The sequence below is a fragment of the Labrus mixtus genome, chromosome 1, assembly GCF_963584025.1.
Source record: "Labrus mixtus chromosome 1, fLabMix1.1, whole genome shotgun sequence".
Lineage (NCBI taxonomy): Eukaryota > Metazoa > Chordata > Actinopteri > Labriformes > Labridae > Labrus > Labrus mixtus.
The window spans coordinates 4737635-4762280 of NC_083612.1; the positions used below are offsets into that span (position 1 = coordinate 4737635).

Below are 24646 nucleotides of genomic sequence, written 5' to 3' on the forward strand. Positions count from 1 at the left end.
TGAAGAGCAGATTCAGAGGGACAGCTGCTGAGTGTCACACAGTGTGAGAAAAGGTCCCTTTTAGTTTTAGCGATAGATGCAAAGTCTGTCTGTATAAATATTAATATAAAGTTGTATTTGTATTTTTTCCACTTGAATTCTGCCTTTCTACTCTGCTCTCTGATATGCTCTAATGTGTAAACCATAGACTTTATTTAACATCGACGCAGTCTCAGTGACGTCACCTATTGGTTTCTGAAGCAGATTTTTGACGCCCATTGGTGGCAGTCGACCATGTTGTAAATGCTCTGACAAACTAATATTAGTTAACCTAGTAACAGGCAAAGAGTGGAGGCGGGCCTTAAGCCTCCAGACAAACAACTACAACGCACCCAGCTGTCAATCAGATCCGCCACAGCGCATCATTTGTTTAAGTCTTAGCCTTAATGTCACCAAAATGGATCAGGTCTAAGGAAAGTCACCCCTGTACAGTGTGTGCAGATAAAGACATGAACTTATCAGAACTAGAACCAGAATGTAGACTTGTTTATTTCTGCTGTAAAAACAAGAATTGTAGAATTTGTGTGTTTGTGACTTTTGCAGCCAGCCTGAAGTGACCACCAGAGGAACTGCAGAGTTTTTGCACTTCTGCATTATTGGCTTCGTTTTCAACTTCTGAGGTTGCCGCTGACAAAATTTCCCTGGGAAGTTGCGGAGAGCTGATGTGAGAATGTAGCAGGAAATATTTTCAGGAAAAATTCCCCTCAATAGGTGTTGATGTTTATCAAGCGACATGTGACATTTGTGCACGAAGTGAAGCTGCTTCATCATGTTTTCTGCTCACGATTATGTTCTTTAACACTCATTTGTTGATACTGTGAATATGTTTGATTACGCGTTGCTTTGTCTGTACATGTTTGGAAATTTTCAGGAGTGCATGTGTGAAAAAGGCTTAACACAACAATGAAAATAATTTACCAGTACTGCAACAGATCCTGCTCTAAACTCCTGCTTCACCCACTAACTACTAATAATATACTGTGATAATCATAGTCCAAATACCACAATAATAATAATAATACTGATCCTGTGTTGTTCCCCTCTCTGAGGAACACAGACAACTCCTTCCAGACAAACACGCCTCAGAGGTCAAGTGAGGAGTTAATTCTTTCCCCTGCGGCCGGGTTAAAGAAAACCCATCAAAACGTTTGCCATGATAAATCATCCGATGTCTGCGCTCTGCCATCGCTTCAGTTCTACATTATATCCAGTAAAAGGACAGGAAGTTGTCTAACAGCCCAACATCTTGTCCTCAGATGACAGCACAGACAAACAGCCTCACTTTGAATATGCAAAAAGAAATGCTGAAGGCTTTTTTTTTTTTTTTTTGAAGTTGTTTGATGGGTTTGATGATGCATATCACAGCCTGTCCTGTCTTGTGTGTTGGATGTTTGTTTTTACATGCCTAAAAAAGTAACTCTATACACTATTTCTTTTTTTTTTTTTTTTTTTCCTGCACCACTTGTCTCTTAGTTCAGATGTGGGGGCGTGTGTTTGGGAACTGCAAAACATCCCTCCTGTCTACTGCAAGTCCACACACGTCTGGGAATGTCAGCCTCACCTGAGCAGACTCCCTGTAAGCCTGGCTGAAATCCTGTAGCCATGGTCCTTAAACATTGGGGGGGGGGGGGAAACAATAAAAAGCAACAATATTAGATCACCTACTGAAATAAAAGACAAGATCTATAGATTTATTTTTGCATATGTTCCCTTAAGGCTCCTGGCCTATCAGCAGTCCCAATGCCTTCAGTTGTCACGTTGCATAATCCACCAATGACTTCATGTTCTCCCTGCGCTGCTGTGTGGGAGGAGAGACTCTACCTGAGGAGCCCACAAGCACTTCCTCCTCCGCCCTGTCTGCACACAGGTGAGTGGGAAGTGTTACCTGTCCAATACCTGCACCTATTCCTTCTTCTCGTCGAAGCAAACGGACTCTCTCTGCCTCTTTTAATCCAGGAGAAAAGGTGAATATTGATTTCATTTTCTACACATTGTTCTCCTATAAATTAATTCTGCATTTCTTTTACGCGTCTCGGATTCATTTGCTGTGCGCGTAAATTGCTGCTGGGTACATTTTCTTCCCCATTGAGCTACATGTGATGTCTTAAGTTTATTTTTTATTTTTTTTAAAGTGTTTAGTTTGCTTATGCTGAATTAATTGGGCAGTGCTTTAGACGAAGTCAAATATTGGGATTCCCTTTAAACACTCGCGTAAGTCTGACTGACGTGTCCTGGGGCATATTTTTTTTTTTTTACTAAGAGGCTTCCCCGAGTGTTTGATTATGCCAATGATGTCTACTCTGAAGAATATGTGAATGTGACTGCTGCGTGGGAAAAACTGTTACTGACGCTGCTCCTTATGTTCCGTGGCACCTACAATCTCCGGTGTCCGGGAGGAAAGCTGTTTTTGCTCCCCATGAGTTTCCCCGTGAGCTCCGGGTCTCACTCAGAGAGAAGCGCGCGTCCAGGATAAGAAAGGGAATTGCACCGATGACTGAGGAAAACGTTTCTATTTGCCCGTGATCGGTTTCATGGAACTTTTACTGCAGATATTTTGGACATTTTGTTTTTGTTTTCTCCACATGAAATATGTCCCCCAAAGACAGCACGAGTCTGAATCTCGATATCTGCTTCATATGTAACATTTCATGTAGCGAAAGCGATGTGTCCAATAGATAAAACATCATGTTCCAGCTGCTGGTCACGCGTCCTGTGTCCCCCGTATTGTAGATGTCTCTGATATGGTCCTTCTTCTTTACGCAAGACCACTACAACATTCGCTCGTGCGCTCTGATCACCTCGCGCCTACTGGAAGACCCCAGCGCGAGTGGGCGGCACCAGCTGGCGCAGCGATGCTCGAGCTGGAGAACAATGCTGCATTCAAGTCCCATAGGAAATAACATTGCCTACAAGTTAATTAAAGCTACTGGAAGACTATGTTTCCCGAATGCCCGTTAATCTCACACCAGCAGTGCGCACTGCTTACCAGCTTTATTCTGATCTCTGATGCCGGGTTGTATTAGGCTGCATAGCATGTCAGCTGTTTATATCCTGTAGAAGAAAAAAAAAAAACGACCCTCCTCAGGTTATTTCTCTCATTTTACTATCACGTTGAATGACCACAGCTAGATATCTGATTTTCAGAGAAAGAAGTGCTTGATAAATGTGCAGATGGAACATCTCTGAACCGCCTGGATGAAAAAAAACAAAAACAAATTTGCTGCACAACATAAAGAGTTGAACCAGACAGCCAGAAATGACACATGTTCCTGCTTTCTGTCTCTGTGAAATCAGGAAGCAACGTTGATATGGGAATGACAAGAGAAATATATTGCATAGCTTTAAAACCTGTTAAACTGTCTTAGGTTTCAATTGAGTTGTTTCATCTAAATTGTTGTTTAGAATAAAAAGTTTCTGGTTTTGGAGTTTAAGAGACATCAGTTTGTGTTAAGATGGTTTGCAGAATGAGGATATCAGAAATAGGCTGATGATAATGGTGGTTATTTATTTTAATAACTTTCTAGTGTGTCATTTTATAAGCCAAAATAACTGTGCGTGGGTTTTTCGTATCATTAGTTCAACATCATTTCAATTGAGTGATTACCATAGAGTATGCATGTGTAGCTACATTTAGTGGAAAAGAAAGCGAATTGTTTGAGTTTATCACAGAAAAGTGTTGGGTAAGACAGGAAAACAACATTTCCGTGTTTTCCTGAGGGAATTGAATGCAACACATTTCTCGACCGTTTTGGCACGATTTTCACCGAGTTTCCCCTGCGCGTTATCACTCTGCTGTGTGTGAGTGGGTAATCTCATTTAGACAGAGAGCGTCCTCACACACGGAGGAGACATGTTTTAGCACACAATAGTCTCATTCTGACAGATAATGTCATGTTGGCAGCATTTGTTCAGACCTGAAACATTTTCTGAAATACTCTGATCTAAGTACTCTCTCGAGCATACAGTCTCTTCATTTGGACAAAAAACATTATTTTTGGATAAATTCGACATCATCTCTCGTCATGTGTGAGTGGTAGCTCTCCGTCCGGCGTTTCCATGCAACAGCGCAGGCGGCTGTGAAGCCACGAAGCACGCTGAGGGATAGATGCTGACGGCTCTGTAGCTCTGTTTTGGGTCTGTGAAGGAACCCCGTGCGCCTTTTAAAAAAAAAAAAAAACCCCAATGGAGCGTCAAGCTGATGGAGATAAACCGGTTGGGAGCGTAAAGCAGTACGATAGCGCAGAGGAGCCCGGTAAGAAGAAGAAGCTCTTTATTGCTGCAGAAATGTATTTCAAAAATGTGGTCTGAAACGCAGGTATGTGATGGTGGTAGTGATGGTTTGAGCGCGCTCAGTGAGACGTGGATTGAACATAATGCTGTGTGCGTTTACACTTAATTTTCTCTTCTTCATGGATTCATTTAAAATCCTCTGGTTGTGTAAACGGGATTGGATTTATAGTAACGCACACGTGCGCACCACAGGTGTGTGTGTATGCAGGGAGCATCAGATCAGTGTAGGCTACCTGGAGTTCACAGTGTCGGTAGATTCTTAGAGGTTCGACTGCTATAGATGTATTGGTAATTTCCTGCTGCCCATTTGTGATCCCAACATCACAAGAAGTAGTATGGTAGCCACAAACAAAAATCTGTTTCACTTTAACTTTACTGGGTTCAACCTGACCTGACAATTTGTACATGAAGTCACTAGTTGCTGTGTTCAGACTCGGCTCTGTCTTCATCCCAATATTTACAGCATATTGATGGAAGAGTTTACTCACCTTTTAAATACTAGTTCGAGTTTTACGGACATAGTTCAGTGTGAGTCATTTGTAGATGCAAAGGAACCAGCAGTGACTTAAAATCATATGAGCATGAATCTTAGTTTTAGCTCTTTATCACTTGCAAAAGTTAAGTTATCAGGTCTAAATAGATAACACAAATAAAAAATAGAAACTATTTAATTGTAATCCAGATCCCGGTCACAGCTTTGACTTAATTATTTTTTTCAAGATTTTGTAATACACTGTTTCTAGGGGGCAGCAGAACATTATTTAGCCCAATAGACTGCATATACAAATGGACAGTGTGCCGTGACCTCCTGCTTTGTACAGAGGTGAAGCCAAAAACACCTGCAGGTGCTGACACAATGTTAATTTGAAATCAGAGTCTGTGCAGTATGGATTGACTTGCTAGAGACACATTTAACTTACCGATAAAACTGCAAACATCCCTCACTTGGGTACAGTCCACAGCAGAACAGAGTCTTGTGTGGGTTTGAAGCAAACACTCACTGTGCTGGAAGTTCAATGACTCTTGTGTTGGTGTTTGTTATGTTTCCTCTTGTAGTTTCTGCTGTACTCTGCTCTCCCAATGCCCATAGCGCCACAGGAGGCACCTTCGTCATCGGAGATGTCAGCATTGGCTTTTTATAGCATCAAATAATATATATTTTTAAGAAACGACAAGTCAGTGTGATTATAACTATTTTATCAAAACATGCTTTGAGAAAAATGTAACAAAACGTGCATTTTGATTTTAAAGTTCTACTGCTGCAGGTCTGAGCTATAAATCTTTTGGCTTCACTTGAGGCGAAGTATTCTGCCGTCCATTCTTTGATCAATGATGAGAACATAAATGAGATTGTGTGTGAGTGTATATAATAACACATTGGCAGCTTTGATGGATGTTGGACTCCTGGCCCCTGCATCTCATTAGATTTTATGTTTATGGAATAGATGTGTTGAAAAACCAACTTAAAGTAGTAATCTGAAAGACTCAGTATTGTTGTTCTTCTTCTGCTCTACTCATGACTATGGCAGTGTTTGCAGGTGTGTATTTGCACCTCTTCACTATGTATGTTAATGTAAACTGAAATTGTACATAGTCGAGTTTCTCGAGTCAGACTAACCCACCTAAATTGTTTATTCTTGCATGTGTGCACCTCAATGGTACCCGAACTGGCCTAGACATTCTGAGCACGCTGCAAAGTTCTCGGGCCGCGCTTTGACCCGGAAGTCAAACAGCATAAATATGTAACAAAGCAGCTGTGACATTTTCGGATATCATATATAAGCACGAGGGATTTTGTGCATCTTATTTGTGGCAAAAGTAGAACGTAGTGTAAAATGCACAGAGATGAAAAGATGTCCATGTTTACAATGTTCCACAAACAGCCAGTTTGCTGCTCGCTAACTTCTATGTTGATTGTTTAGTATGTGATGTAATAGGTCAACCAGAAGAAGGTCCAATAGTAGCTAGCTGTAAGGGGGCATATCGCCACCATAGACTGTAAATATTAATGTTTGAAGCCTGAGTGACGTCAACTCAACCTAACTTTCAGTCAACCTAACGACAGGCTGACAGCTGGATCTGAGGCGAGTTTCTAAGCCTCTTGACAACCTGTTACATCGTGCCCACCTGTCAGTCATGTCAGCTATGTGCCTAAATATCGCTAACAAAATCAAAACGGAGCAGTTTAAAAAAATGCACCTTCTGTTTCATTTTTTTTGTACCAGGCTGTAAACATTTTATTTATGCTGTAAAAACAGATTTTTTTTGCCCTTCATGTGCATGTGACGAACTGCAAGATTTTGCACTTCCGCATTGGCTTCATTTTTCAAGACCGCAGGTTGCCGCTCGATCGCCACCTACCGTGGCAGAGTCAGAAATACTTAGGTCAATAAAATGATTTTCCCTAGGTGCTTGTATACTGGGACAAGGATAGTCCGACTAAAGCTGTAACTGTTGCTCGACTTAACTGTGCATGCAAACATTCTGACTGTTTACCAGCCACAAAATATCCATCCATGGTTCCATGGTCCATGGTTGCAGCATTATCATATCATCACTTGCTGTGGGAACTGTTTAAGAATGACACATAAGAATTGATTTCCTGGTAAACAGTTTTTTTTTTGTAGTTAGTGGTGGGCGATATAACGATCTTAGATCGTGAAGGATTTTAACTTGCTGACGATCTGCCAAAGCAGAGAGATCGTAGAACCGGGCTAATGTGTTTATTTTATCATGCTGCAGTTTATGCTCTTACACAGACGCGTCTCACCCCCTCCTTTTTTGCTCCACAGCTGTGAAAACGAAAACAAAACTTAAAAGTAAAGTCCGCAAAAACAATTCCACCCCGGTTATATGCAAATGTTCTTATAATTTTCTATTAATCTTCTTTCTGCTCCTTTTCATTCAAAATTTGAGATTTTATGTTTGTTTGTTTTCCTTAACTTTATTGGTTTTTTTGAATGAAATAACATTGACAAATAACAAATGAAAAAATAAATAATTTCTCAAACCGACACGGCATGAGCAACAGTTAACTTATCTGCATAGTTTGCATAGTTAAATTTACATCTCAGATAGCGGCACAACAAGAAACCTTTTAACGAGCCGGAGAGATGTTAACAGTCTGCAGAGAGTCAGACAGAGCGGAGCTCAGACAGACAGTCAGTGGAGATATAACCCCGGTGTTTAAAATGTTGCTGTCAGTGTTTTCTGCTCTCTCTCGGGTTTTTAAAAGTTACTTATCAAGCTTCTCCACCCGAAGCTCACCTGTTGTGATAACTGAATTTATAGGGATTAGGCTTAACAACATTACAAAGCAGCAGGCAGGTGAGAGTGAGTAACTATGGTGACTGTCTGTCTGTCAATCAACAATGTCCCGCCCCCTCTATGAATTAAACTCTTCTGTCAGTAAAGCTTACTTTGATCATGTGTCACAGAATGAACACATTCTGTATTATGTTTAATTATATATAAACTAAACTAAAGTTAGTCCAATGATGTCATAAAAAACAACAAAGGCTGCAGAGCCTGTATGAAGCTCCAGCTGGAGGAACTCTACAGGTCTAAATAGAACAGAAACACAAGAACTCGAAGTCTACATGTTTTTAAATGAATGCATCACTGCGTGAAAATGTTCCTGATGAACATAAAAAGAGGACACATAACTAAATCATAATTTCAAAGTGGTGAGGAAAACCTTCACATTGTGCATAAATATTGATCGAATTGAGGGAAAGACACACAACAAAGATGTTTTTCAAATAGACTAAACTTGTCAGCGTAGTTTTTGTGCATTTAAAAACATTATACAGGGAAATAAGTTTGGTTGAACTCGTCAGTAACTTACAAAGTTGTCTAAAGATCAGTATGAAAATCGTGATCGTGATTTTTTTGATATTTTTCCCATATTGCCCACCTCTATTTGTAGTGCATATAAATTATGGATTGAGATAATTGCAATAACTGGTATAAATGCAGAGACTGGGTCATTTCCTGCTGGAAACAAGAAGTATGAAAGCAGTGAACCAAAACAGAAAAGTACCAAAACAAGCTGAAAGATCATACAAAACTACACAGAGTTAAAAGTAACAAAGGTAGCAATGCTTCTCTTGTTAGTCCAAGTGAACACATACATTACACAAAGACAATTTATCCACTGGGAACAACTTTTTTTTTTTTTCTGAAGAAACCATTTTAATCGGTATGATGACAAAAACTAGAATAGTAACTCTATTTTTTTTGTCGGACCAACGGCTCGAGTCTTCCTCCAACATCCAATTTGTTTGCCTTAGATTTGCTTTTGCTTTTAGAGTGAGGTTGCCTGCAGTCATCAATCTTGTTTTCTTTAGCTGTTCAGTCATGCTTACCAAGTATTCTAGAGTAAAACAGTGCACAGTGTCTACCCTTCCTACTAAACCAATTGTTCCTGGGTGATGGATGCTTTTAGTTATGTCTTCCCTGGAAATGTCAACCTGACACCCAGTTCATACTGCCAAGAATTAAGGCACACTACAAGACAAAGGGCTTTCATCATGGGGCCGAAACCCAATCACTAATGGGTTGACTCAACTGGCACAAGAAAGTCTTGAGGTGTGGTAAAGAGGTATTACCATTAACTTTGTAATTAAAAAAAGAGATCATAATGATAAAAAACATTACAAAAAAAAGCGGCCATATGTTTCGACCTTAGATTCTTGTGACCTCTTTAGTCTGACTCACCTGCTCTGAACTCTGTAAATGTCACTCATATGATTTGTGGCTGTTCTCCTGCTGAAGGCAATGCAGTCTGAAACACTGTGTGGTACTCTGCTGTGAAACTACAAACGACCACTTACTGTATAGGGATCGGCATTTAAAGACTAAATACTATTCGAAAGTCAAGTGGGAACTATTCAAAGATATTTCCAACCCCTCCCCTGTCTGTGAAAACACATGTAGACTAGAGCTGAAAGATTTTAGAAATAGGTGATATTGCAATATATTCCCTCAACAATATGTAAAGGGAGAGAGATTAATTGTTGGCAAACCTTATACCAAGTTAAAGCTTATCTTGAATCAGAAGCAAATGACTGTCCCAGTTTTTTGCATAGAGATATCATGTGCTAAATGGATTTGTCTGTTAAATTGGCTGATTAAGAAATTATATATGATAAGCCATGCTGACACATTTACTTTGCAAATGAAGGTAGATGCAACTAAAGAAATTACAGCCTTCTTTGTACATAGCCAAATTTCAGACAGATGGACCAGTCCTGGTGGTAAATGTTGATTTACACTGAAAACATTTCATGTTGTGAAAGTAAATCCAGGTCCCATGCTGGGTGCCGCCTGTCTAGACTCTCTGCCAAAACATTTGGCAGATGATATCAAGCCCTGGGCAGGGTTGTGTTGCCTTCGACTACCTGTAACTACACATAATAAACAATATATCGGTGTCATATAATTGTACATTACTTTAAACATTTGTATTCTAAGTACAGATTTTGTGATAAAGTTGGGGATTTCCTGTAACTGTGCCAATTAGCCTTTTCAGAGCATCATTAACCTGCAGCCCTAAGTGCTTTTGTCATGAAATGAAAGATGAATATAATACGATAAAACCAGGAATGGACTTTTTCAGTGCAAAAGTTCACATAACTAAATGACAATTTATGTTGTTTGCTGAAGAGTTTGCCTACTAACACAACTGACCTGATAGAAAAAACTATGACTATGTTAAGGCATACATAAAACATGTTTTATCTGTCTTTCTGGTTAGGGTGCAACATCAGCACGCCATACTTCCGCCTTCAATTCTGAGGAAGGGCGGTCATTACATGCACCATTACAAAAGGCTGTTGTCTGGAAAACAGAGGCAAAGGTCATTTTGTGTTTGGAGCAACAACAGGGGAAGTCCTAATTCATTTAGGGTATTTTAGGTTGAGTAATTAGTCAGACCAACAATATGCTGAACATTTGATCAAAGTATCTATTTAATAAGTGAATATATGGTAACTATTTGCTGAGTGCATTGACTACAATACACAACACATTTCACAAATGCCTTTAGTCTGATCTTTATCAATCCACTTTCACTTAATGGGTCTGCAATATATCCTCGCAAACCAGCAGCTCCAACCGAACAGGCAAGTTAGCAAAGACAAGGACTGAAATGTAGACCTACATAAAATACTAACCTGGATACAGAAGCAGAAGCACACACTTGAGTGTCTCATTTGTGGCCACTTCCATTTAGCCTGTTTTGCATAGCTTTCTAGAACCAGTGCTACAAACCACTTGACCTGCAACACTCTCAGGGTTTTCTGGAAATTGAAATTCAGAGAGCTGTTAACAAATATAACCCAAACATAAAACGCCGCTGACATGGAGCTGAGACACTGATGTGTATAAAACTTTTGTCCCTTAATGTCATTGAAATTTTAGTATTTCTGAGAAACTCTAATAAAAATATGTTAATACAGTCACAGAAGAAAAGACCATGGCAGCAAAGAAAGAGCTGCGAAATGGATTTTTACCAAAGCTACCCCTTTGATCCAGATGCAACCAATACTTTCACACTTATATGGCAATGATCATGACTTAAGAATGTTAAGGCAGTCCATTTGAAGTGCCATCTCCCTAATGTATTCATTAGAATAACCTTAAATATAATGTAGGACGTTTTTTTGTTGATCTTGTAGCACAGTGCTATCGTTTTTTTTTTTGGAGTTTAGAAAGGTGTGAGTGCAGTTTAAAAACAATTAATCCCAGGTTTCTATGACCTGTCCTGTTGTCATTGGTCTTGGTCAGTGGCCATATTTTCAACATATGATGCTATAAATACCAAAGCGTCTTAATTCGTAGAGATGGCCATAGTCACTGTGAGGCCAATCATTAGTTTTTGAAGACATGTTTTGAAGCCGAACGATGGCGGTCACCATATTGGAAATAATGATAATAATAATTTACACTTTATTAATCCTGCGAGGGGACATTCAGTTTTTACACTCTGTTTAGTGAACATGCTACACAAACATGCACAAACAGGATTTTATGAACATGCATTAATGGAGAGGTCTCAGAGTGAGGGGGCTGCCCACAGCAAGCTCATCAGGAACTGCAAGCCACTTGGATATGTTTCATCGGATTCTACAATTCACTTAGCAGACGCTTTTTTCCAAAGCGACGTACATCAGAGAGTAAGAACAACACAAGCAAGGATCTAGAAAAAAGGGAACAATGTCAGTAAGAGCAAACGATCAGCTTTGAGTCTGATTGGACACACAGGTGCTGACAGGAAGTGACCAGAGGCAAAGCACAACATTGACGGCAGTTCTTGAGAGCTCTAATCAGTATAGAAACCATCTTATAAGTCGTCGTTATCAAACAAAAACCATCGTCATTACCATCATCATCAGCAATAATATGGAGACCATCATCATTAAGTTAGTAGGTATTCATGAAAGAGCTGGGTCTTTAACTTTTTCTTAAAGGTGCAGAGGGACGCTGTAGATTGAATGGAGTTTAGAAGTTCATTCCACCACCGGGGGGCAACAGAGGAGAAGAGTCTAGTCAGCTTCTTAGGACCCTGTTGTGAAGGTTGGATCAGACGCCTTTCATTGGCAGAGCGTAGTGGGCGGGAGGGAGTGTAGACCTGGATGAAAGTAGGAGGATACGTTTTTGTCGCTGTTTTGTAAGCGAGCAGCAGAGTTTTAAATTTGATGCAAGCAGTAACTGGGAGCCAGTGTAAGGAGATGAACAGCGGAGTGACATGTGCTCTTTTAGGAAGGTTGAAGACCAGTTGTGCTGCTGCATTTTGTATCATCTGCAGGGGTTTGATAGTGCATGTAGGAAGACCTGCCAGTAGAGAGTTGCAATAATCAATGCGTGATATCACAAGAGCCTGTACCAAGAGCTGTGTAGCGTGTTCTGACAGGTAAGGTCTGATCTTCCTGATGTTGTACAGGGCAAATTGACATGACCGGGCAATCGAGGCTACTTGAACCTTAAAATTTAGCTGGTCATCAATCATGACACCCAGGTTCCGGGCAGACTTTGTGGGCATGAGTTTGGTTGTTCCAAGCTGGATATTGATCTGTGGTTGCATAGAGGGACTGGCTGGGATGACAAGGAGCTCAGTCTTTGAAAGATTGAGTTGAAGGTGCCGTTCATTTATCCATTTAGAGATATCAGCAAGGCATGATGAGATTCTTGTAGAGACTGTAACATCGTCTGGTGGGAATGACAGGAAGAGCTGGGTATCGTCAGCATAGCAGTGGTATGAGAAGCCATGAGAGCGGATTATTGAACCAAGTGAGTTTATGTATATGGAGAAGAGAAGGGGACCAAGCACTGACCCTTGAGGTACCCCTGTGGATAAGCTGTGCGCTTTGGACACTTTTCCCTTCTACGACACTCTAAAGGATCGCCCAGAGAGGTAGGACACGAACCAGCAGAGGGCAGATCCTGAGATGCCAAGCTCAGAGAGCGTGGATAGGAGGATTTGATGGTTGACTGTGTCAAAGGCAGCAGACAGGTCTAGCAGTAATAGAACTGAGGACTGACCCGCAGCTCATAGCGATTCTGTTACTGACAGTAGTGCAGTTCCAGTAGAGTGGCCCCGCTTAAAGCCTGACTGATTTGGTTCAAAAAGATCGTTTCTGGACAGGAACTCAGAGACTTGCTTAAAGACTGTGCGCTCAAGTATTTTTGACAGAAAGGGCAGAAGAGAAACCGGTCTGTAGTTTTCAACCTGGGCTGGGTTTAGTGTGGTTTTTTTGAGCAGAGGCGTGACCCGAGCATGCTTGAATGCGGTGGGGAACACACCCGTTGACAGAGAGGAGTTTATGATATGCTTAAGTGCAGCATTAAGCGGAGAGGAAATGGTCTGCAGGAGGCTTGACGGTATTGGGTCCAGAGGACAGGTGGTGGGCCGAGAGTCTAGCACAAGCTTAGAGACTTCATCCTCAGTCAGAGAGGAGGATGAGTCGAGTGAGGCACTTTTGGTTGGTGCCTTTGGGCTGAGTTGGTCATGCTCAGAAAACTGGTTACTGATGGTTGCAACCTTTTCAGTAAAATACGAGGCAAACATGTCTGGTGTGAACAGATCGGAGGGTGGAGGAGGAGGTGGTTGAAGCAGTGAGTTAAAAGCAGAAAACATTTTTCTTGTATCTGTGGCATTGCATATCTTGTTCTGATAACATGTTGTCTTGGCCGTTTTCAGGCTGGAGGAGAATGAGACAAGTTTGCTTATAGTCATTGAGGTCAGCGGACTGTTTGGATTTTTGCCATTTTCTCTCTGCTGACCTCAGCCCTGCTCTTTGCTCTCTTATGACTTCCGTGAGCCATGGGCTAGGGTGGGTTTTGCGAGCGGGTTTGGACACCAAAGGGCAGAGCTTGTTCAGAGATGAGGCTATAGTGTGGAGCAGAGTGTGTCTGTAGCCTCGCCTGAAGAGAGTGCGGTAAAGACCTTTTGGGCAGGCATGGCAGCCATTACCTTGTTAGACAGCTGAGCTGGCTTGAGCGATCGCATGTTTTGGTGGTAAGACACCATTTGTGGGTGTGCCTGAGGGAGTTCCGGCAAGGAGATTGTGAATTGAATAAAGAAGTGGTCTGATAGATGCAGAGGGGTGACAGTCAGGTTTGCTGTCGAGCAGTTCCGAGTCAGGATTAAATCAAGAGTGTTGCCAGCTTTGTGGGTAGGAGGAGTTGGGACCTGCGTGAGGTCAAATGAGGATAGGAGAGCAAGGAAGTCTGTTGCCTGGGCTTTATCAGTGTGTATATTCATGTCTCCCATTACAATCAGTGGTGTTCCATCATCAGGGATTTCTGAGAGTAGCATGTCCAGTTCCACAACAAAATCATTCAGATTACACCCTGGTGGGCGGTAAATGATAGTAATGTACATTTTAACAGGAGCAGTAACCAAGAGTGTGTGATATTCAAATAAGGAGTTTATTGAATTTCCAGGTATTAGAAATGAGGATACCTGTACCACCTCCACGTCCAACAGAGCGGGGTGTGTGTGAGAACATTGTGTCAACAGAAAGAGCAGCTGGTGTGACTGGGCGGATCCAGGTTTCAGTAAGGGAAAGTGCCTGAATGTCTGACATTTTTGCAAGTGCTTGGATGAATTCAGTTTTATTCACAGCAGATTGACAGTTCCAGAGGCCAAAAGTAAATGAAGGGTGGGTAGAAGAGGCTTTCTTAAGCAGAGACAAGTTGTCAAGATTTTGTTGTCTATGACAGATGTGTCTTTTCCTGTTCCCATGAATGACAGAGATTTCTTTGTAGCACATGTTGCGTTTAGCAGATGACCAGAGAAAATAGGCAAAGCAGTAGTCGTGTATGCCCGGGCTCTGTGGCCACGCTGAAGCGTCAGACGCGTGAAAATCCCGCCCCAGATTTTCAGCTTGCAATTAACAGAGGGTGTGACACGCGTCAACTGCCTCTCCTGTTGATGCTCAGAGAATGAAACTTAAGTGCTCAGTCCAAACAAAGCCTGACAACGACCCACTATCAATATCTACTCAAAGCAGGTTTCGATTCACCCACCTAGCTGACAAGCCCTTCCTAGTTTTCAGATCAGAGCTTGATTGGATGTTGCAGACCCTGACCCTGTCACTCCAAATATGCTCCTCATGGGGCGGCGAGAGGCCTCACTCCCCCAGGTTATGTACCACAGCGATGAGCTTACTGGAAAGAGACGTTGGTGCCAGGTCAGAACAGCAGAAGTCAGTCAAAACCAGAACTTACCTCTGACCTGTTGCACGGCTAGTTCCATTGCCTGAGTTCAGAGATGATGGTGATTAGAAGACATGAAGTTGGGTTCAAAGCTGTTACCAGCCTTGGGGGCGGCAATGTTGAGATGTCATGTCTGCCTTGATTCCCTGAGCTCAATTAGGAGCAACAAGAAACACCTGTGCTGGCTGCAGCAATCAGCCACAGGTGAATGAGATCCCCAAATCAGGTCTCCCATAAAGGGAAGGAGAGTTCATTGCTCAGTTTGTTCTCCAAAGGACAAGACCTGTTCCACCTTTTGAGTTATTGTTTGAGTAAATGAGTTTAGTGGTTATGTTTGTATATGATGCATAGGCAGACGTGATTTATTGTTTAATTGATACATCTGTTAACTGAGCCTGTTAAGAATTATTGAACATTATTTTGTTAACGAGGCAAATCATTAATTGTCATATTTTTGTCTCCGAAACAAGAAAAAACACTCGACAAAGTAAGGAAAAAACCTGTGCTAATAAAAACCTTAAAGTGGAATCATTCTCGCTGCCTTCATTCCCATGCCTCAACTCAACTTTTGATGCTTCAGCCCTCAACATTTAGGTTACACCTAAAACAGAGCGTTATAGCTTTATTTGAATGAAACTCTTACTGAAATGTTTTTTCCATTTGTGCTCCCTTAGGACTATACTAACCGAAGACTGTATTTCTGTTGCTATATTTCATTCAAAAGCAGTCACATTAGTAAAGCCCTAAAAATCCCCCGAGCACCTCTGCTTTGAGAAAATATTTTCTTCATATCAGGCTTTTTGAAAATGGTTTCCGATGTTACTGAGTTTGTTTAGTTTAATATTTGTGACAGGTATGTTGTTGTTGATCACCTTCACCTGCACAGTAACTATGATGGAGAAGCAAAACGTGTTGCTGTTGTTGTTGTGGATTTTTTTTGTACCTTATTTGCATGCATTGCTCATGCAGCTGTTACTGGGACCTTCTTCACTCTTAACCATAATTCAAATGTGGATATGCATGAGGCTGCTTGGTATATGGAAGATTATAAAACACACAGCTAATGCCTGATCCATCTCCCTGCTCCCCCTCAGGTTCTCCTCCCCTGGCCTGTGAGCTCGAAGGCAGCCCGCAGCAGGAGGAGCACTCCATGATGATGAGGAACGACCACTACCTGCCAGTCCCTGGGGAAGAGAAAAACCTGGATGGAGACTTCGCCAATAAAAATGCTGGAAGCAACGTGTCCATAGTAAGACAAAAACATCCATGTTATCTTTACAGTAATGTGTTTTCTTATTGGAAGGTGGTGCAAACAGAAAAAAGCTGATGTCAATAATCTGTGAATTTACAAATCTACAGAGGCAAGGTGAAATATGATTGGAGCATTGAATTGAAGTTTGCACCGTCTAACTGATGAGCGAAGATGAAAAAAAGTCAAAATCAAGTCTAATCAACGAGATGGGAATGCAAGTTTTTAATAATCAAGGAGATGTGACACATGTTCTACTAGGAGTAAAAAAAAATCTTTGTGAAATGGGTTATCAGCAATCAGCAAACGCCAGGGTAGAAAATGAAGCCAATGCAAAATTATATACAAATGCAGTTCCTCAAGTGTCCACTTGAGGCTGAGTCCAACATTCAAGGAATCTCCATTAGGTCCCGTATTAAAATGCCAACTTTTAAAGCAGAAATAAACATATCAACAAACTAGTAAAAAACAGATTGGGTCCCAGAATGTTGATATTTATTGGTAAAGTAAGAGGTAAGGTAGTAAGAGGATTATTTTTATTTATTTATTTTTGCATTAGTTTTGGTTATATTGAGGATAGGGCCATCCTCAGCTACTAGATTGACTTAAAGTTAGGATGAGATTTCATTACGTAATTTCAGAAACCAACAAGTGAAGTCACTGAGACTTCATGTCCATATTTTTACATTCTGTGGTCATGATTAGCCAAAAGCACTTGTTATAGATAATTTACATTATTCTATGCTCTAAATATTTGTAATGTAGTTCTTTTTGCTACTTTCTTAAGAACCACTCAGATAAGTTACACATGAAACAGGGCACAGGATTCATGTCCAACTAATAACAAAAAGCAATGGCAAATGGACTTGAACTTTTATAGAGATTTTCCAGTTTCAGTGCTTTTACACCGCAGGTCACACCTACACATTCACACACTGATGGCAGATGTTGCTATGTAAAGTGTCCATCAGAAGTAACTAATCCCATTCATATGCCGCTGCCAAAGCTACAATTTGGGATTAAGTGTCTTGCCCAAGGACACATCAGACATGTGGCTGCAGGAGCCGGGGATTGAACCCCCGACCTTCCGGTTGAGACGACCGACTCTACCAACTGAGCCGCAGCCTATGAAAGATGTTCATAACAAATAGTTGTGTTTGTAAGCTGTTGTTTAGGTGTTGTCATTTGGAATAAACTCCTATAATGTACTTTAACACAAAGATGGCATGCATTGTGTCTGCAGTCAGGTTGCAGCTAATTAAACAACAGATGATTTCTTTCCAAGTCCCCTCAAACTGACTTGTGGCTTATTGGCTCTTTGGTTTGTCTTCTCTCAGTTTAGGTTAAAATGAGGTTAAGACGCAACAGAGCAGTGAGGGTTAAAGGTGTTTGGCAGTGGCTGTCATGGGATGGTGGGGGCGATGCTGACAGACTGTAACCGTGTACACCTCAGTGTAAAGGCATGGGTAGCTGCCCCGGGCCAGAGGCCTTGACACTCACTACGAGGCGTATGTGCCCCTGTGAGAGAGTTTCTGTGTGAGTAGCTGTGCAAGCATCTGCTGTTTATCGAGGTTCGGGTAAGGTAACTGTTCTTAGGCTCTGAATATGTAGTGATGCCCCGACTATAAAACATGTGTTGTTTGTTTACTGCCAAGAGAAATAAAATCTGATGTTTATGTAAAGCAGTGCCACGTTGCCAGCTTCTGTGAAGGTGTGTTAATGTTAGCAGCTATGTTACCATAAGAAGGCTAAATCTACCTTTGATCCAGAGGTTGGTTCAGAACATAGACTGTTTAAAACATGGACATATTCTCAGTGACATCACCCATTGCTTTCTGAAGCGCACTTTTGAAGCCCATTGATGGCGGGTGCCATATTGAAAATGCTATCTCAACCGAAGTTTTGGTCAATCAAGGAACAAGCAAAGGTGGGCCCCGTGACTCTGGACAAGCGGCTACAGCGGCTACAGATCGGTAACACCCCTAATGATGCGTCACTGATTCACATACTGATTCCCCCCCGTTCCCTATCCCTCTTCCGGCATCTTATCCCATCTTCCCCTATCCCTTTTTCAATCCTGGCGCAATTCGTCATGAGCCTGGGATTTGCAGAAGATTTCTGCCTGTTAAAAGAAATTTTTTTCTTACCACTGTAACTTTTGCTAAATGTTGCTAAAGTGCTCATGATGGATTAAGCTGGGTCTTTTTAATAAAGTAATAAGTAAGGTCTTTTATCTGCTTTTTGTAAAGTGTCTCGAGATAACACTTGTTATGAATTGGCGCTATACAAGTAAAGATTTATTGATGTCAGGGGCTGCTTTGTAATGGTACCATTAGAAGTAACTAATCCCATTCATACACCGCTGACAAAGCAGTGGGAGCAATTTGGGGTTCAGTGTTTTGCCCAGGGACACATTGGACATGTGGCTGCAGGAGCTGGGGATCGAACCCCAACCTCTGGTTGAGCGACGACGCAACCAACTAAGCCACAGCCGCCTCGTGTGGGGAAAAATATCAATGTGCATTCTTAGTCTGCAGGATCAAAGTGAAACAGCTGAGATGATTTTTAAATGTCTATAAGGGAAAATAATTTATTAAAAGCTGTATGCACACACAATAGCATTAATAGTACATTTACACACAATCTGTGAACCTGCATTGTCAGCAATATTGCAAACAATAACAAACTAATGACTTCTTGAAGTCCCATTGACAGCTATTGTGTGTTTAAGTCTATTAAATCCATTTTGTATACCTTAGAGAGGAGTGGTGTTGTGTTGTGAGAAAAACAAAAAGGGAAGGCATCATGCAGGCTCAACCTTTCAGATGGCTGTTTTATGGACACATTGTTCATCTACAGAGCTACTCATAGTAATGTATAGTGCACAAACCACAAATAACTCCATGTTTACAGAGTTAATAGTATTTGAAATCGGTCTTTGTCTCAAAACTGATCTTGAAACCACTTTTTAAAGGTCTCGGTCTCGTCACTGAATTGGAAGCATTTTTACTCAGTCTTACCTCAGACTGTGCAGACTCTGGATTTTAAATCAAGACCATTTTCCCACGTCATTACCCCCAATTCACACATACTCCGTCAGCGCCACGGTTTTGCTCCGTCGGACGGCTCGCGCCCACTCACACTGGATCTGTTTCTGTGACGTCAGCGCAGCGGAGCGCACCCATGACACATCACAGGAGAACGACAAGATCCCGCGGGAATAAAGAGAAAAACATGCAAACAACATGTTGCTTTGTCTCTCTGAGGATGCATTGTTGTTAATCCGGTTTCTGTTTTGACGTCATGTTGATAAAGAGATGAAAAATACAATCGTGAGTCTGTATGTTGTGTTTTATTTTAAAATTGACCGGATGCTCTGTGCGTTTCCTTTTCTGACTTCCTGTCCGGGCTGTCATATTCTGTCCAGCTTGACGCGTGCCTGCAGCGCACTCCGGCGAAAATAGACTCGCTGCGTATATGAAACGGAGCAGAGCGTAATGCCGTTGATGGCACGCGCCGGAGACGGACCGCAGCGCGCCCTGAGTGAACACAATGATTGACTAGAGTGTGAATTGGGAGTTACTGTGACTAGAAGGAAAACGCCCTTTTCTGAAAGAACAAGTAACTCTAATTCATTCATAATTGGATTTTTATTCCTCTGGTTACGGCCACAACCTTTAAACAGTGTTACAGTCTAAACAAGTGACACGCCTGCTGCACACAAGATGATGACTTTTCACTGATATTTATGATCTTGGTCTTGTCTCGGTCTCGGAGCTCTTTGGTCTCGGTTAGTGTGATGGTCTCGGTTGATTACCTTGTTTAGAATTTATTGCAGTGAAAAATGCAAGTGATCCTATTTTCGCTTCTGTGTAATAACACAAGTGATAAAGAACATTGCATTTCTGTTTTTCATAATTACACAGGGGAAGAGGAGGTTATTTAGTTTTTTTCATCTTTTCATGGCTTAAGTGCAGCAGCGCTCTTGAACATCGAGCTCCAGCAGCTAGACAAAAAGACTGAGAAGAGAGCAGAACCACCTGAGCTGAAGGATATTCTTTCAGCTCAGCACCTCTATTAGCACAAAAGCTTTTTCTATTATCGTGCCAACCAAGACATCAAGATAATATGGGAGGATAAAGATCTAAATGAAACTTCACTTTTAGTTCGTCATCTCACTGTTCGTATCTGCAGTGATCATTACACCTCCAGGAACAAAGTGCAGAGCTGTGAAATGAAGCTTATCGATTGATGTCGCTTTCTTACTGCTTTTCCATTAGAATACAATCGACAATATCTGTATTGCCAATCAGGATGGAAATGACTCTACCCATCAGCAAGCACAAGAAAAAGCAGAGAAATGTGCTCAAACTAGGACCAATATTGGAGATGCTTTTGAAAAAATGGAGAGAGGTTAGAACGCAGTAAGGTTTACAGACTGATGCAGAGCTGGATAAACACTGAAGCTTCAGTGTTGGCAGTAACTATAATGCATTTTTTATGTAGTTTGAGTGCAGCTCAGAGAAAGTCTATATGTTTGAGAGGAGAGTGTCATTTGTCCTTAAATGTGTCAGCAGTGAAAATCTCACAGTTACATTTTTTTATTTGTGATTTCAAGCATCAATGTGCAAAGACTCATGCGCATCATGCGGCTTACTGCTGCAGCTGAAAACACTATTGACTTGAAATCTGCTGGGCTGTCTCAGCCCTGAGCTTATTATGGCTCACAAATGTGTGTGTGTGTGTGTGTGTGTGTGTGGGTGGCTGTATGCATGTGGAAGCCCAGAGGAGAGGAGAACCTCATTTCCCGGTGGCTTGGTGAGAAATGAGTTCCTATTGGTGAACGATGCAACACAGCACCACATCCTCATGCGCCCTCTGAGAACCCACCTCTGACCTCTGCTGCTATGACGGCTTCCTGTTGGGAGAGGGCTGCAGATGATCAACATGTTTGTGTGTGTGTGTGTGTGTGTGTGTGTGTGTGTGTGTGTGCTTGTGAGTGGTGGGGGTGAGGCTTAGGGCGATGTACAGTACAATCACAGGCGTAAATACACACACACCAACAGCCTATCACAATCACTAGGACTGCCTCGATACCCAGATTTTTTAAAACTGGGATACTAGCAAAAACAACAACTATGTCAATACCTGTATTGACACCACGGCAACAAAAACAGGAAGTCCTAGGAACCCAATATTTGGTAAAGTGGAATACACACTAGAAGATAATCATGCCGTTCAGACAGACGTAAGCAGAGTGACGATATTCTGATGGTTTGTAAGACTACCTTGCTAGATTTTCCTGTGGCGTGCTAAGAGTGATCTGCTCTGAAGAACGTTGTGACCACACCGATGGTTAAACGTGTTAAATATTTATGATTTCATCTCGAACACACACACTCCTGAACTGTCACTCCTGAACTGTCGCGAGGATGAAACAATAGAAGCGACAGCTGAGTAGCGAGCTGCAGCATCTTAAGGGGGGGAACAAAATGATCCCACTCAAATCAATACTAACTCACCTGAAGCTCACGCTGCTGACATGTTACAACCCACGCTCACGTCTTCATCCATAGTTTTAACCTTCTTTCACTAAAAAGCCCATCGTCCACCATGTGTGTTTACTAGGGTTTAGCTGGGAGATATTTTGGGAGATCTTCAGTTGTAAGAGTCAGGACTCTGGTTGGTGGTGGATGGAATCTGTTAGTGTGTTTTGGTCATATTGTTGCTCCCCACAAACCGGAGGAACAAATCTTCTATTTTATTTGATGACATGTGTGAGGTCGCTCACTTTTACAACATCTGTTAAGATTTTAAAAAACTTTTAGTTTGGTTTTTAATAACCAGAAATTGCAGGCAAACTGCTGCACAAATATGTTGGCAACATTTCAGTAACCTATCCAAACATCGCCAACATATGTGTGCAATTTAGAAAGTGCTCTCTTTGTTTCACTTACGACACCTTTTGATGAAAATATGATTTAAAATCTGAAGGTTTTTAGAGTACTTCTAAAAAAAAAAAATGAGATTGATCAATTTAAATCAAATCAAAGTATTGAATAAGTGAAAATGTTGACATCCTTATCAGACACACACACACACACATTGCTGTACAGAGGGTTTGTGGCTGTAAAGAGGAGAAGAGCTTTGTCGTTTCAGCGCTGTGTCAATATTAGCTTTGTGATTCACTGTTGATCTGCGACCATGAAGGTAATTTAGCAGCGTCCGGCCTGAGTTTACGACTCTTTTATTGACCGCAGCCTGTGTCAACTTCAACTGCATTGCCCTGTTATTGCTTTTCTATAACCATGTAAACATGGCTGCTTGTTATCAGCTGCTTTTAATGCTGTCATTCCCATACAGTCTGCTCTGTCTTCACTCCACTTTCTCAATCACTGTAAACTTTAAACTAACTCTCAGCGGCCACTTCTATCAGGGGCGCCTGAGCAGCACGGGAGCTGAACCAATCCACAGATTTGACAGACAGTAGCCCGTTTGATTTATTCCTGATAACAGATCAGAGATAATGACACAAATAATCAAAGGCTGAGCGATCAGGTTATCAGCTTCAGTGAGTGAACAACATCATTTCAATTGATGTTAATGACTTGGAGAATTTAGTGTCTTAACAGTCGGCCGTCTTGGAAGAAAAAAATCAATAGAGATCATGACATCACTTTTCCACCGGACCAAAACCCCTAACCATTAGTCCTGGAGCAGAGCGCAGTGGCCATTGTGGCAGAGCTCGCTGTAGAAACACAATGACTGACTAAAGTGGCAGCAAACTACGCCGTAGTGCGTGCAGTGACCGACCGCGGCGCGCATGGAGGATGTGGAAATTTGGGGGTAACATAAAGGCGTTTGAACTCAACAGGAATCCCAACAATTTACAAAAGAGGCAGTGGCTGCAGACATTGATATGTGGCCAGAAGTCACGTTTTCTTACATTTATATGTTCCTCATTTCAAACCCGGAGAAGTACACAAAACAACCTTCAATACCTACGTCTGCTTCGACCAGTGAAGGATGTGAAACTGAATAAATGTTATATTTGAATGCCAGAGGTGCAGTATGGCTATGGTGTTATTGTGAACTACACCATAGGTCAGTTGTCTTTCCAAACTGTCTTTGCAGCCGTATCCATTCTGCAACTGCATCGACATGTATATGTAAAGAGCACAAGACGATATATTACCATATCGATTATTTGAGCACAGCCTTAGTGCGTCCCCTCTTCTGGGGCCCCATTGATTCTGCACACTCTTGTGTGAAATTAGCCTGTTGCCTCCTAAAGATTATTTTATTAAGGAAAAGGAGATGTAGGAGAACTTGGGAGTTCAGGCCATGATGACTGTGCTCTTTGGGGAACATCATTTCTAAAAAGGACAAAATAATTAGGCACTCTGTTGAAAAAACAACTCTAAAAGCCTTCAATCAGTTGACTTTTTAATGCTTAAAATGCTGAAAGCGAAGATAAGTCGTGTTCAAATCAAGCTGAGTAACAGCCCACTTACTGTAGCAAGAGAAGCCTTCTGAAGGAAACACTCAAAAACTGGTGTTGGTGTTTCATTTGATGTGGAAATGTTAGTCGTACGTGTTAAGAAGCAAATACATTAAAGGATGTTTTTGTTTACTTAAGTCCAAAGTTGTTTATTCTCTATTTTTGTTCTTTTTCCCCCCTGTTGTGTTCTTCAGCTTTTTGTTACATTTCTTAGAATAATTTCCCTTAAGCATCATAAATGTTCATGTAATGTAATCAAAGCAGTGATTTATCTGCTGCAGTGAAATAAACAGCTAGACCGGGTCAGCTGAAGATCTGTGTGTTTGACCGCTGTGTGCTCATGGTTTGTTCTGATGGCCTGCAGGAGTGTGTCGCTATAACCTCTGCCAGCACACACACACACCCACCCACCCACACAGACACACACACACACACACGCACACACACACACACACAACCAGGGGTTAGCTGGCCTATGAATATGGCAGAACAAAACACTCAACTGTAATCAGATGAATAAGACTGGACAAGGTCAGACGGCAGGATATTTTTTTTAGAATTACACCAGATCACATCAGAGAATAAATCTGGAAAATGAAAACTCAACGTCAGTGCTTGTGCTGCAGTGTGTGCGGTGCTTTAACAGAAATGAGAATATTAAATATTATCCAGTCTCTATGTTTCATTTTATCAGGCTGTAGTTGTATTTAAATTATTTTCTTAATCATGTAACTGTCTTCAGTGTAATTGTGCAGTAAATCTTAATCTGTTCCTCACATAACAGCTGAAACTCTACATTCAGTAAACAGAGACAGAAGTGAAGCAGAGCACTGATGGATGAAAAT

The 24646-nt window shown here is 41.5% G+C and overlaps 1 protein-coding gene across 2 annotated transcripts in view; it reads left to right on the plus strand.

Annotated features, from left to right (window-relative positions):
* Positions 1-1866: 1866 nt before the first annotated feature.
* The window catches only part of LOC132970374 (anoctamin-1-like), an 88408-nt gene continuing 65628 nt past the window's right edge, over positions 1867-24646 (plus strand). Inside the window, exons 1-2 of one of the 2 annotated variants that reach the window (XM_061034628.1) lie at positions 1867-2003; positions 16146-16300. In XM_061034628.1, coding sequence (XP_060890611.1) covers positions 16202-16300 — 99 coding nt within the window. In that variant the 5' untranslated portion in view covers positions 1867-2003; positions 16146-16201. Of the gene's footprint in view, positions 2004-3901; positions 4292-16145; positions 16301-24646 lie in introns of those variants that run through there. The other variant, XM_061034520.1, reaches the window with a different exon arrangement.